A 13,939-nucleotide genomic window follows, 5' to 3' on the forward strand; every position below is an offset into this window, starting at 1 on the left:
GGAGAGCACACTGGAGTTAGCACCCCAGGAAAGATGTCTCTGCCCCAGAAAACAGGCCCATTTTCTGGGAGCCAGCCTCTCCAGCATTTAATAAGAAGCAAGCCCTGTGATCCCTCAATTCCTGGAAACCACCATGAGGCTGAAGCAGGGGAACCTGAGACCTTGTGGGATAACAGGGCTGGAGGAGGGAGGCAGGTACTGGTTATGTTTGGGAAACGGACACACACAAAAGAGAGATGATGGAGAGCAGGACAGACAACATTGGAGCTGCTTAACATCTGAAGTGGGTACCACGGATTCTGTGCCGCAGTATTTCCATTTCCCATCTCTTATGCAATATATTTTTTTAAAACCCTCCCCTTCATTCCAGTGCAACACGTAAATCCATTTTGCCTCGTTGCAGATTTTTTGTTGTTGTTGTTTCTCTGACTCATCTTCTCTCAAAATATTCAAGACATTTCTGATGCTATTATTTCAGGAGCTTTTCGCTCCCGCCTCCCATGCCGCGCCCCCATCCAGCCTGCGGGGCACCCCTCAACACCCACCCTCTCCGCAGACCTCAAAGGGGTGCAGGGCTACTTGCTTTCTGCTCCCTGAGACTTTTCCGAGGCTTGGAGGGGGACCTGAGCCTCCTTCTCTGCCATCTGCTTTGCTTCCCTTTTCTATTTCCAATCCCTGCTTCTCTCTTTCTAACCATCCCTGAAAAGTGGATCTCACAGTCCATGTACAGGGAACGAGAACATTTAATGTCCTAAACGGCGGAAAGAACTAAAGGCGCATGTATTTGATCTTGCTTAAGGAGGACTCCGGGTTAAGGAGGAATTCCTGTACTGCTTCCTTCTTGCCAGAATGGGTTGATGAGCTTTTCTTTCCAGAAAATCAGACTTACAATCTTCAGTTGTTTTTTAGTGGAGATTCTCAGTTAGAAGTTTTACCTCTGATTGGAAGTTTAGTTGATTTTTTTTTTCTCTAGCCACAAAAAGTGATCCAGGAAGATTTTGTGTTAATGTGAGGCTTGGAATAAGGAACTCAGACTGAACAATAGGATAGTGGGCACATTATCAACCAAACCTTCCTACCTTGCCCAGAGCTATTGAATTTCTAAGCAAGTCGCTGCTAATCTTTTTCTCTTTTACTGAAGATGCAACAGCATTATGGTGAATTTAAAAAAGGCAAATTTAAATCATCTATAATCCCACCACCCTCAAACAATCATTATGATGTCTGAGGCTTGCTTTCAGACTTTTTTGTTTTTTAAAGAAATATGGTGATTGCTTAGGTTGTTTTCACATCACTGAGTTCATAAGCAACATCCCTGCTTCTGAAGGACGACAAGGGGGAAGGTGAAACCACCAGTAAAAAGCCATTTGTGGTCTTAGCACCGTGAGATGCAGCAAAGCAAGTACCAGATATTCGAATAGCCTCATCCCCTAACCGTTTAGTTCAGAGAGTTTTCTCTTTGGAGCAGCAGCGTCTATTGAATGATTATTTTCAAAGACGTTGCTGGTTTGAAATGGGGACGGTCTGAGAATACGGCCGATCAGAATGAAGGGAGGATGCTGAAGGGTTTGGGGCTAGTGGAGTTTGGGCCTCTGGAGTCTGGGTTTCTACTAGATGAGGCCAAAAGAAGACCAGATGTGGGTGGCAGAATGTTCTAGACTGTCCTCGTGGTACCTCCTGCCTGGCTCAGGAGCTAGGGGTTGTACAAAGTGCCACATATGAGACACCTCAGTGGAATTCACCCACACAGGGCCACACAGGGTGCCGTGCACCCTGACATAGGTTCTAGGAAGGTGTGATGAAGGTCTTCTTCAGGTGGCTCACGACATGGTGGCACCATCGCTGGCCTCCCTGCTGGGAGTCCACTGTGTGGACTCCTCATGGCTTCCTCTGCAGCTTCCGTGGCTGAGTGTCACAGGTGACAGGACCTGCATCCAAGGGACTCCTATCAGACATCTAGACTGTTCCCCCAAAAAATTAATAAAGAGAAAAGATAGTTTTGCCCAGACCAAAGATGGTAATGTTTATGAATCAAGGGTTATGATTAACCAGATTTTATATATATGAGGTCCCCCCAGGCCTCCAAAAGAGAAATGGGTAAGATTAAAAGTAGTTTCAACAAAATAAACAAAAAAGAGAGAGAGAGAGACTGAGGAGCTGTCCCATATCAAAGGAGTCCCAGAGTCATGACAGCAAAATACAACTTGTATCCAGGATTGGATCCCAAGAGGAAACGGGCATCATGGGAAAACTGGAAATCCCCGTGAGGTCTGTAGATTAGTTAGTGGGATGGTACCAATGTCAGTTCCCTGGCTTTGCTAATTGTTTAATGATTATAGAAGATGTTAACTTTAGGATAAGCTGAGTGTCGGGCATACATGGACCTCTCTGTGTTATTTATAGAAATTTTTGTAAGACTAAAGCTATTTTGACCTAAAAAGTTTTTAAAAACTGTTCAGGAGGTCAAGTTGGCTGGAGTTGATGGTTGAGAGGTGGAGGGAAGGGATAAGGGAGGCGGAGGTGACACTCAAGTCCCTGGCTTGATGGGTAGAGTGGTGACTTTCCTGAGACTGGGGTCCCGGGATGATGAGTTCTGCATGGGGCAGTGTGAGTTTGGAGGAGGTGGGCTCAGGGACTCCCGGGAGTGACGTTCTCCCCAGGCAGCTGAACATCCCAGCTTGGTGCTGAAGGCAGAGCTGCAGAGGCCAGGGGGGCTCAGAAAGTAGATGTTCTGTCATCTGAATTCGAATAAAACTCTACCAAAAACTTCATTTCACCTGGGTCAAATTAGGGGATATTGGAGCAGAAACATAGGCACTTTAGTTTTTGTTTTTGTTTTTTTTTTTTCCCAAGAGGAATTTATGAATTCATCTCAACAGAGACATGGAAATCCACTGACCTGCCAGCCAGGGTTACCTCTCCAAGACCTTCAGTTTCTAGCTCACTGAGCATAGCTCACAATGTTGAAGGCTCCAAATTCCAGGGAAAGGCATTCTTCCAGAGGATTCCAAGGCAATATTCTCTCCAGATGAAGAGGCGTCTTGGTGGGCAATCTACAGATGTTTAACGATGGGTGAAGTGTGCACAAACAGCATGTCAGTGTCTGGGTAGTGGGGAGAGGACCAGATGCTTTGGCCAAGCCTGTGTGGCGGCCCTGAGGTGAGCCCAGGTTGGCCGCAGGGTACACTGATGGGCTCAGCTGGGAGGGTGAAGACTGATAGCGTGGGAGGAACCACTGTGCCAGTGGGAGTTTGGGCTTCTAGAATTGAGAGAAAAAAATATATATAGACTCTTCAAGTTGTGGTATATTTATACAATGCAATATTACTCAACCATAAAAAAGAATAAAATAATACCATTTGCAGCAACATGGATGGACCTGGAGTTTGTTATTCTAAATGAGTAAGCCAGAAAGAGAAAGAAAAATGCCATATATCATTCATATGTAGAATCTAAAAAAAAAGAAAAAGACAAATGAATTTATATATAAAACAGAAACAGACTCACAGACATAGAGAACACATAGTTCTGGGGCCGGGGGATGGGGAGGAAGGGGTGGGAAGGGATAAATTGGAGGTTGGAGATCTGCAGATACCGACCACTATATATAATATAGATAAGCAACAAGTTTATACTGTGTAGCCTAGGGAACTATATTCAGTATCTTGTAGTAACCTGTAATGAAAAAGAGTATGGAAAGGAATATATGTATGTATGTATATGACTGAGCTATTATGCTGTACACCAGAAACTGACACAGCATTGTAAACTGACTATACTTCAATTTTAAAAAACAGTATATGACACTTATTAAAAAGAAAAAGAGAAAATACAGAATCTTCAGTGGAAGGAAAAAGGGAGGGAAGTGCCCTGACTTTTGTAGGGCACCGTCATGGATGAAATGACTCCTGCCAGTGAAGGAGTGAACAGCCCCGGATCGGCTCCTGGAGTCGAGCGCGTGTTGAGTGGCGGGGCAACCCGCAACCTCAGGGGCGGCTTCCATAGCAGAGCGTCTGCGCATGCGCGCTCACGCCTGCCGGTCGTAACCAGGCGCCCGTCTAACTCCTCTGTTAAGGCTCTGAATTCCTGGGCGGTCAAGGCTGGCTTCCAGTCCGCGGTTTCCCTGGGTTCGTCATGGAACGTGCCAGGAGCAGAAGACAGGCCAGCATCATCGGGGCGTGAGAAGGGGCCGAGAAGGAGACGTGAGGGCGTGAGCTAAGGACCCGGGAACATCCGTGGAACACGGGGTGGCTTTGGGGGTGCGGCGCTGAGTACCAAGAGTCCGACTCAAGACCCAGTGCTTGAATCTGGCCCATTCCAGGCAAGGGCATGAAGGATCTGGACCAAAGCAGGGCAGTGGCGTGGTGCTGGGGTGGGGAAAGACAGGAGCAGAGCCGTGGGGGCGTCCCGGGCGAGGGGACAGCCTTCCCTGGGTCAGGCGGCCATCCCAAGAAACACACGCCAGACGCACCCAGCCCAGGAGAGCCTGATGGGCCGGGTAGCTGCCTGGAGGTGGTCGGCTGCCCAGCAGTACTGCTGAAGCAATGGGGGCAACCATCCCTTGGACCAATGGATCCGGGGAGAGCAGGACGCCTGGAGTGGCTGAGCGCCAGGAAATGCTGGCCCCGTGAGGCCACACGGAACCTCGAGGGAGGCAGAGGACTCTGTAGTGAAGCAGAAACAAGGCCCCTGTTCTCCACCGGTGCGTGAGGTCAGAGGAAATGAGCATACCATTGAGGGTACAGGGCTGCCTATGTGCCACGTCCTCCTCTCACTCATTTAATTCCATCAGTGCCCTCTGAGAAAAATCCTAAAGTCATCCCCATTTTGAAGAGGAGGAAACTGTCCCAGAGGGCTGCAGTAACTGGCCTGGGGTCATAAAAGCATTTAGTGACAGAGCTTGAATTTCTTAAGCAGGCTCCAGAGTTACGTTGGACCCGTACAGTGTAGTGTGTCCTTTGATGACTCAGCACTAAGCCGGGAATGCTGCTGTGTCAAGTGGCAGAATGAGAAGGTGAGACAGATTTAACTAAGATCAGCTAAAAAGGGAGAAAAACGTTTACCAGCACTTCCACGCTCCACCAGGATGTAATCCTACCTTCCTGTTTTACACACAGAGGCAAGAAAGAAATGCATCTGTTTACTGAGAAATAGTCTTTGTTGCTCCTCTCAGCGATTTAGCAGTCAGGGTGGGAGTGGCAGGCATGCTTAGGGATTTGCTCCCGATCCTTGGGAAGCTGGAGAGGGCTGCACTGTCCACCAACCCCTCTCCCACTTGGCTCTTTTGACCCTCATCCCGGTGCTCTCCACACTCAGGGCCCCTCTCCCAGTGGCCCCAAGCTCTCTCCACAAAGCTCCATGGCCACACTCTGCCACTCCCCCACCTCCAGGGGGCACTGCCTCTGATCCATCCACTCCTAGACCTGTCTGCAGAGAAATCAGCCCAAGGTTTTGTGGCGCAAATATGTCTCCCCATTCATTCTAAGCAGCAAATGCATTGTCTGGAAATAGGGTGTTTTACTCCAGCATGAGGAGTCACAATGGTGGGTGGGAGAAGATGGAGGAAGAAGGCCCTTGGACCATGCCGCCCCCCACCCCGCCCCGCCCAGGAGCTGGCCATCTCTGCAGGAAACATATCTGATTCTAGAGCATGCCTTCTAAGCTTCCAGAGAGATTTTTCAATCAACTTGATTGACGTATAAGATCAGTCCAATAAGCTGCCTCTGTTTAAAGGATACCATTTGCTAAGTTTTGGCAGGGGTGCACACCTGTGAAACTCCCTGAGTCAACATACAGAAAGTTTCCATGCCTGCTCCGCACATAGTCCTCCAGCCCCTTTCCCCCATCCCAGTCCCCAGGCTGCCACCAGGCATCCACTTTGAGATAGTTAGAAACTTTTTTTTTTTCCCATGTTCACTTTGGGTTCTGGCATGCCCTGGACAGTGATGGAGAAAGTCTATTTGCTTTTTAAAATATACACAGGTGCATGTAGTCACCAGAAACCACTCTTGTGGCTTTAGCCAGGCAACAAACAAATAAATTCACCCCCAAGCAGTTTTGAATCAATGAAACCCATCTCTCTGTCTCCTGGGTAAACTGCGTTTTTCATTTAGTAACGGCTTTCTACCCTGACTAGGCCTGATTTTAAAGTGATGAGAAAGACCCTGAATATGAAAGCAATTGAAAGCCACATTTTTATTGACAATCTGATAGATTTTGCTGTGTTCCAGAGACATTCCACAATTATTTGGCTGGTTTTTCTTTATTTGGCTATAACCTGCATATTTTCGTTTCCCTGCAAGGCTGTTAAATGTGGGTTAATGGTTTTATGTGCCTCTTAGATCATTTCAAATAGAAAATTCCTTTTTCTCCTAAATGAGAATTAATTGTATTTGAGCTCAGAGGTTTTTTTCCTAATGCATTAGGGTTGTGGAAAATGACATTTATTTCTCCTCTTGGGCCCAGCAGCCGAATCTAGAGTAATCCCATTCAATTCAAAAGACATTTATAAAGCGTTTGCTTTTTGTAAGATGCTTTCCTTGGTCCTTATGCTCTGTAACGATGGCTGGAATGCTACTGTACTAAAACAGCAACAGTAACAATCTGTAACAAGGAAAGACACATTAACAGAATATATAAGTATGTAAGTTGAAAGAGATTACATGGTGGTGTGGCCTTGCGGAGCTAGAGGAGATGGGGTAGGGGTGGGGTGGGGTTATATACGGGGAATACACTTGACTGTTTTTGAGAAACTTCAAGTCATCTGTCAGACTAAGCCAAGAAGCCAAGAGTTAACTAAGACTGAAAAGGTAAGTTGAGGACCTACAGTAGAAGATCATGGTAAAAAGTTTATTCTTAAATCGGTGGACAGTGGGAGCCATTGAGTGCTGAGGTGGGGAATGATACCATTTGAGCCTGCAGGACTGGGGAGGTACACAGATCCACTTACATATGGATTTTTTTTCCCAATAAATAGGTACTATGTGGTCCTTGGTGGAAACTGGGGAGGGCTGAAGGGGAAAGGACCAGTTACAAAGCTACTGCAGCCATTCTGGGCTCAGAAGAGACTCGGGGTACTAGGAGGGCATATATGAGAGAGACACGTGGAGACAGGCATTGTGAGACTTGAAACTTTAGGGAGGAGAGAGGCGATAAAGCCGATTCAGGTTTGCAAACCTAGACCCTGGGGAGAGAACAGGGAGCCACAAAAGAAATAAATGTCAACAAGTGTCAAGAAGTTACCACCTCAGAGGAGGAGGCGTCACCCATTGGCTTGTCAGTGGAGCACACGGTGTGTAAACACATGCTTCTCCTCCTTTTAGCAAGATTGCCTTGACAACAGTGAGCGTCGTACTGAGGTGACAAATCCCGCAGTATGGCTTGGCCATAATTTTGTGAGTATGCACACAGAGATATACAGTTGACCCTCAAACAGTGCAGCGCTTAGGGTCTCCGACCTTCTGCACTGTGGAACATCCATGCATAGCTTGATAGCTGGTCCTTCTGATCGGCAGTTCCCGATCTGCAGATTCAGCCAACCAAGGACCACGTAGTACCTGTTTATTGAAAAAAATCCACATGTAAGTGGATCTGTGTATCTCAAACCTGTGCTGTTCAAGGGTGAACTGTAGACCTAAGAGAACTGATGTTCCTGTGAAAACTTAACGTGAATGTTCATAGTGGCATCGTTCATACTAGCCCCAAAGTGGAAGCAGCGCACACAGCCATCACCTGGTGGAAGGATACACAGAAGGGTCAGGTGGAGATGAGGCTCACCGGTGCCTTGAATGGAGACACCAGAGAATATGCATCCGTGTTGTTCCAACAACTTGAGAGGAGGTGGCTGGGGGCTGGAAGAATGCGAGAAGACCTTGTGAAATGGAGAGAATCGCACTGAGGTCTAGGAGAGTTAAAGCTGGAAAGTTCTAGAAGAAGGCCAGTAACTTGCATTTCCAGGCAGAGCAAGAGCTGGGGCAAAGCCCTGAAGGTAGGAAAGCTGGTTGGATGCGCAGAGGATGGGGAGCAGAGGTGCTTACAGAAGGAGCGCTGGGGATGGTGAGCAGTAGGAGGTGGACTCGATGGCCCCCTATCCAGGACTGGGGCATCCGGTGGACATCCGGTCCCAGCACTCACCACTCTCCTGTCTTGTTGGGGAGGAGTGGGTGTGAGATCTGTTGGCCTAATTTTAGCCCCATCGTCCTTTCAGACCACAGGACCCTTCCCCTGACCCAGGGCCCTTGGCCAGGCCAGCAGAGCCCATGCACGTGGCCTCCTTCTATGTGTTCCTGGTGTGAGACACTGCCATCCCCTAGATGGGAAATCCTGCAGAGCCCTGCCCACCTGCCCTGCCTGGCAGGGGGCTGATGTGTGGCCCCTGCAGGTCCTGGAAGTCTGGGTCTTGTTGTTTTCATGCCCTAGAAGACCTCAGAAGAGAGAGCTTCTAACTCCCAGTGGCATTTAGCTTCGCTCTTTAAACATCTGGGTCACAGATATGCTCGGTTAATTAATGTTCTTAGCACTACTCATTTGCCTGCTGGATAATAGATTGATTCATAATTTCAATAAGCAGCTGTGTATATCTTTCCCCTGAACATAAAGGCAGCTTTCTGTCATTCATCACTTTGCATTTGGTGAATTTAAATATATTCAGAGAGACGTTGTCAAGGGAGGGGTGGGGAAGGGCTTCTGATTTTCTTACCATTTTGCCTCTAACAATTACTCTGATTTGGAACTAATTTGGATTTAAAGCACATGTTAACAGCATTTCTCTTAAGGGCATTTAATAAACTCCCTGTCACTTGTTTCCAAGGGTACCAGGCAAGCTTGCTTTGGGGATCAGAGCAGAGGAGAGAGAGCCCCTAAGGAGGATCTTATGCCCCGGAAAAGAAGCACCTGTGTCCCTGAGCAGAGCTCCTTTCTGCTCCATCCCTGGCCAGAAATGCCCAGGCTCTCAGGAGCCCAGGGTCGTCGGAAAGGAGGGTGCTCTGCTACTCAGCTGCTGGGCAAGGGCTGCCAACCTTCGGGGCCTGGGGATAGAGGCCAGGACCTGGCCAGGTGACCTGATGTCTTCATGCCTCAGTTTCCTCTTCTTTAAAAATGGGGACAGTAACAGTACCTTTCTTACAGGGTTTGTAAAAATGATGTTATTTATTCTTTGTACCATGCTTCAAAATGATGCAGGAGGTACCACCCATACACACTGACTGGTAATACTATTTTGGGATTGGTTAAGCATCCGTTGTATATTAACGATCATCACTTCTGCGCCAGTCACCTCATAGGATTGGGAGAACGAACAGGAAGTCCAAAAGTCTGTCCCCGGGCTGGACACCTTCAAAATACATTTGTGGAGTTTAAAGGAATAGCTGTGGCTACATTTCGTAAATGATGGCAGTCAGCACATGTATAGCGTGCTCTTTCACAAACACGTTTGGAGCCCTCAGTCTGTGATTATCTCCTAGGAGGCAATGAAGTAGATCAGACCCAGCCCCTACCCCTTAAAGGAGTGGGAAAGACAGGTGAATGTATTTGTTCAAAAGTTGGAATACAGGGTTTTAAACAACATGGGCAGAAGGGAGAAGCCAAGCCACCAAACCAGCATGGACTCACACCTAGTTGTGAGAAGGGTTGGCAGGCAACACCATCCCTGTATCAGATAGCTGTTGCTGCATAACAACCACCCCCAAATTTAGTGGCATGAAACAATATGCATTTATTATTGCTTACAAGTCTACAGGTCAGTTGGATGGTTCTGTGATCTGGACCAGGCTCAGATGATTTTGGTTGGATTCATTCATGCATCTCCTGTTGGCCAACAGGTGGGCTGAGGGCTACCTGATCTATGATAACCTCATCCACTTGTCTGGTGTTTGACTGGTTGGTTGGTTGGCCCACATGTCTACCACCCTCTAGCGGGCCATTCTGGGCTGACTGCCACAGTGGCAGCAGGGTTCCAAGAGGTAAGAAATATGCAAGGTGTATTCCAAGGCACAGACGCATCCTCCTTTCTGCCTCGTTCTGTTGGCCAAAGCCAGTCACAAGGCCAACCAATACGTAAGGGCAAGGAAACAGACTCCACTTCGATGGAAGTTGCTGCAAAGACATATTGCCCCAGGTACAGAAGGGAGAGTGAAGGATGTGGCCGTTTGGGGGATCTACCACAATCTCCTAGCATTCATTGCAGGACATACAGCCGAGAGCAAGTACCAGGACTGGGTTGCACAATTAGGATGTTTCTGCCTTTTCATCATTAGAAATCACATTGCAATAAAAAACCTGTACATAAACTTTTTTCCCTCCAGTTTTATTGATATAATTGACACACGGCACTGTATAAGTCTAAGGTGTTCAGCGTGATGATCTGACTTACATGCATCATGAAACGACTGTCCCTGTGAGTTTAGTGAGCATCCATCATCTCCTATGGATACAAAATTAAAGAAACAGAAGAAGACATTTTTTTCTCTTGTGATAAGAACTCTTAGGATTTACTGTCTTAACAAGTTTCCTGTATAACATACAGCTGTGTTCATTCTATTTATCATGTTGTACATTACATCCCTAATAACTGGAAGTCTTTGCCTTTTGACTGCCTTCATCCAGTGCCCCCACCCCCACCCCCAATGTAAACTTTTGCCCACTATTCTAATTATTTCCTTGGGATAGATTTTTTAAAGTAGATTTAATGGGTCAAAGAAGAAGAACATTTTAAAAGCACAAAGTTTTTATTTTGAAATTCCTTTTTGAAAGGTTGTAGTAATTTACGCTCCCTCCAGCCCCATCGTAGGCTCAACTTGACAAAATACAGATCATCTCTTTTTTTTTTCAAATGTAGTTTCTTGTTTTGGTTCTTTATTTTAATACCTAGGAGGCTGAACACTTTTTAATACGTTTGTTTCTTCTTCAGTGAACTGCCTCTTTGGGCCCTGTGTAGGAGGGCAGATTTAATTAATCTCAGTTTACAAATGAGGAGGAAATGGAGGCTCAGAGAGGTTTGGTGACTTGTTCAAGGTGGCCGCGCCCGCTGGAAGGTCAGACTCCCGAAACATTGACCAAGGAGAGGCTTAGAAGGGGACTGGGGACTGGCCCCAGGGAATCTGTATCCAAGCTTAGGAAGCTGGAGGGCTTCCTGGGCAGGGCGCCCTGTCAGTTGGGTGCATGTTGGGGTGTGTGACGGGCCTGCGAAGGTGGCCAGGACTGCAGCCCGCACAGGGGCACGGGTGACCCCTGCAGGTCTGAGCCACGTCTCCCCTCGTGGTCTTACTGCCGCGCCCCCTGTTCTTGGTCTCTCCCCAGCTGGCCCGCTACACCAAGGAGGGCTTCCTGCACCTGGGAGCCCTGGGGACCACCACGCTCCTCCCTGACACCCGCTGCCTGGTGGACAACTCCAAAAGTCGGCTGCCCCAGCTCCTGGACTGCGACAAGGTCAAGAGCAGCCTGTACAAGCGCTGGAACTTCATCCAGGTGAGTGCTCCGCGGACGGGGCCAGCCGCCCAGAGCAGGTGAGGATGCTGTGGGCCCCACAGGGGCCCGGCTCCCCACGGAGGGGCACCCGGCCAAGTGCAACCCAAGGTCTCCCGGCCTGGGACCAGGCACCTGGACCCCAGTCACGGTCAGGGGGATTTGCTGGGGCACTTCCCTGTGAGACCGCCTTCGGGGTCCCTGTAGCCACAGTGCTAGGCTGGGCTGGGCTCTGATACATCTCGGGGGCAGGGGAGCAGTGGAGAGTGATTTTCCTGAAATCTTCTAAGTGCCAGTGGGATTGAGAAAGTCAGGTTGAGAACCCCCTGGCCATTCCCCACCTGGACAGCATCCCCCACCAGTGCCCATCCCCTGGTGCAGCCACTCAGACTTGGGGAAGCTTATTTTCTGACCTCAGGGTTTCCAGAGAAGGCGGGATGACCCCTCCCTCTGTGCGAAGAATTGCGGTGGGCTGTTCCCAGTGTGCTGGCACTGCGGTGGTGACGCCTCTCTCTCCCTCCCCTTTCCCTGTCTCTGTCTCTCCGCCTCTCCCTGTCTCTGTCTCTCTGTGCCTGTCTCTCTCTCTTTCTCCCTGCCTCTCATCCTCTGTCTTTCTCTGTCTCGCCCTCTGTCTCTGTCTCTCTGTTTCTCTGTCCTTATCTCTGTCTCTCTCTGTCTGTGTTTCTGCCTCTGTCTGTCTGGCTGTCTGTCTGGCTGTCTGTCTCTCTCCTCCCTCTCACCCCTCTCCTCCCAGAACGGCGCCATCATGAACAAGGGCACAGGGCGCTGCCTGGAGGTGGAGAACCGCGGCCTGGCTGGCATCGACCTCATCCTCCGCAGCTGCACGGGGCAGAGGTGGACGATTAAGAACTCCATCAAGTAGTGGGAGTGGGAGGAGCTGGGGCCCTCGTTGCCCAGCCCCTGGGACAGGGTCTGCCGTCCTCTGGACCAGCCACGCTGGGAGAGAGCCAGCACGGAGCCGGCAGGGCTTCTCCAGGACAGCCCCGGGCCCCGGATGGAGGCTCCGTGTCCCCATCAGGCATCCAGCTGCCTGAGGCTCGTGCACCTGGCAAAGCCCCCCAGCCCTTCTCTGGGAACCTAGGCGCCATGTTTTCTGCAGCCCGGATGTGGACCTGGTACCAAGGAGTGACATAACATCTCCTCCTGGTCATCTTCCCACCCACTATAGGGACTGGGATTGGCAGGGGCCCCTCCTTTCTCTCATCTCTTGCAGCAGCAGCAGCTTCTGAATTCCACCCCAGCCCTCGACAAAGGTGGGGGCGGGGGTCTGCCACCTCCGAGCTCCCCCTCCAAGGAGGAGACAGTGAGGCCCTGAGACAGTTTCCCCCGAGGTTGCTTCTGCCCAGATACCCGTTCACAGCCCAAGATCACTGCCCCCAAACCTTTCCAGCAGGTGGCCTTGGGCTTTTCTGGAGCCACCCCCCACAGATGACGTGGAAGGAGCTGACACTTCCACGGTCACCTGGGCACCAGGCTCCCATGTGCCTGGACCAGCTCTTCCGCCTGTGTGGGAGGGGGGAGCATGCAGAATGGTCTCAGCTGTGAGGGGCCCGTGCCGCTCTGCCTGCCCAGGACCGGGGAGCCCAGACTCACAGCTGCCACAGAGGGGGCAGCAAGCAGCCCCCACCTGGCGCCTAAGGACTGACATCAGCACGGCACAGGTGGCCAGGACCCCGGAGGGTGCTTGTCCCATGTCCCCCGTGCTCTGCTGGCTGACTGGGGAGAAGGCAGTCGAGTCCTCTCTGAAGAGTAATAATTTTTTTCCGATTGCCCTCTGGTTAGGGTGCACTTATAAATCAGAGTTAATATATGGACGCGTGTGCATGCGTAGGAGGGTGGGTGCCTGCGTGGTGTGCGAGTGCGGGGCTGCCTGTGTGTGTGTGCGTGCGTGGCGTGTGTCTGGGTTGCGCGTCAGAGTGCATGATGGAGCAGACGTAGGGGAGTGGCCTTGAGCTGTGGCTTTATTGCTTGCCAGGCTCGGGACGAGGCTGCTGAGAAGCTTGGGGGAGAGGGTTGGCCATGGTCGTTGGCCAGGAGGATGTGGCTGGGCCTTACCCCTGGCTGTGCCCCAGCTGGAAGCCTGTCCCTTCTGCCAGTCCCCGTCTCTCTCCCTCATGCTGCCGGCCAAGCCCTGCCCGGAACCAAACCCTGTACCTGCCCAGTTTGGGGTTTACAGTGTCTCATTCGGTGGCATCTTACTGGTGATCACTCCTGCCCCGTCTCCCCTCCTTGTGAAATAAACACACCTCCCAGCTCAGCCTTGTTTGCTTCTTGATTCTTCCAGAGGCCGGGCAGGGGGGCAGTTCCTGGGATGTGGTGGGGGGCTTCTGGTTTGGGAGTCTGGTCTTTTTAAAGACAAAGAGCATTCACTTCATAGGGTCAAGACACAGCCAGCCTGCCCTTGCCCTGGCCCCCCCCCCACAGCAGGACAGAACCTTACACGTGGCACCTGCTTGCT

The 13,939-nt window shown here is 50.1% G+C and overlaps 1 protein-coding gene across 2 annotated transcripts in view; it reads left to right on the top strand.

The window, feature by feature from the left end:
* The window catches only part of GALNT17 (polypeptide N-acetylgalactosaminyltransferase 17), a 364,964-nt gene extending 351,226 nt beyond the window's left edge, over positions 1 to 13,738 (top strand). For both annotated transcript variants that reach the window (XM_006189465.3, XM_032460329.1), the window contains exons 10-11: positions 11,296 to 11,463; positions 12,215 to 13,738. In XM_006189465.3, the coding sequence (XP_006189527.1) occupies positions 11,296 to 11,463; positions 12,215 to 12,343 (297 nt within the window). In that variant the 3' untranslated portion in view covers positions 12,344 to 13,738. The remainder of the gene's footprint in view (positions 1 to 11,295; positions 11,464 to 12,214) is intronic.
* The last annotated feature ends 201 nt before the right edge of the window (positions 13,739 to 13,939 follow it).

The sequence above is a fragment of the Camelus ferus genome, chromosome 18 (genome assembly GCF_009834535.1).
Source record: "Camelus ferus isolate YT-003-E chromosome 18, BCGSAC_Cfer_1.0, whole genome shotgun sequence".
NCBI lineage: Eukaryota > Metazoa > Chordata > Mammalia > Artiodactyla > Camelidae > Camelus > Camelus ferus.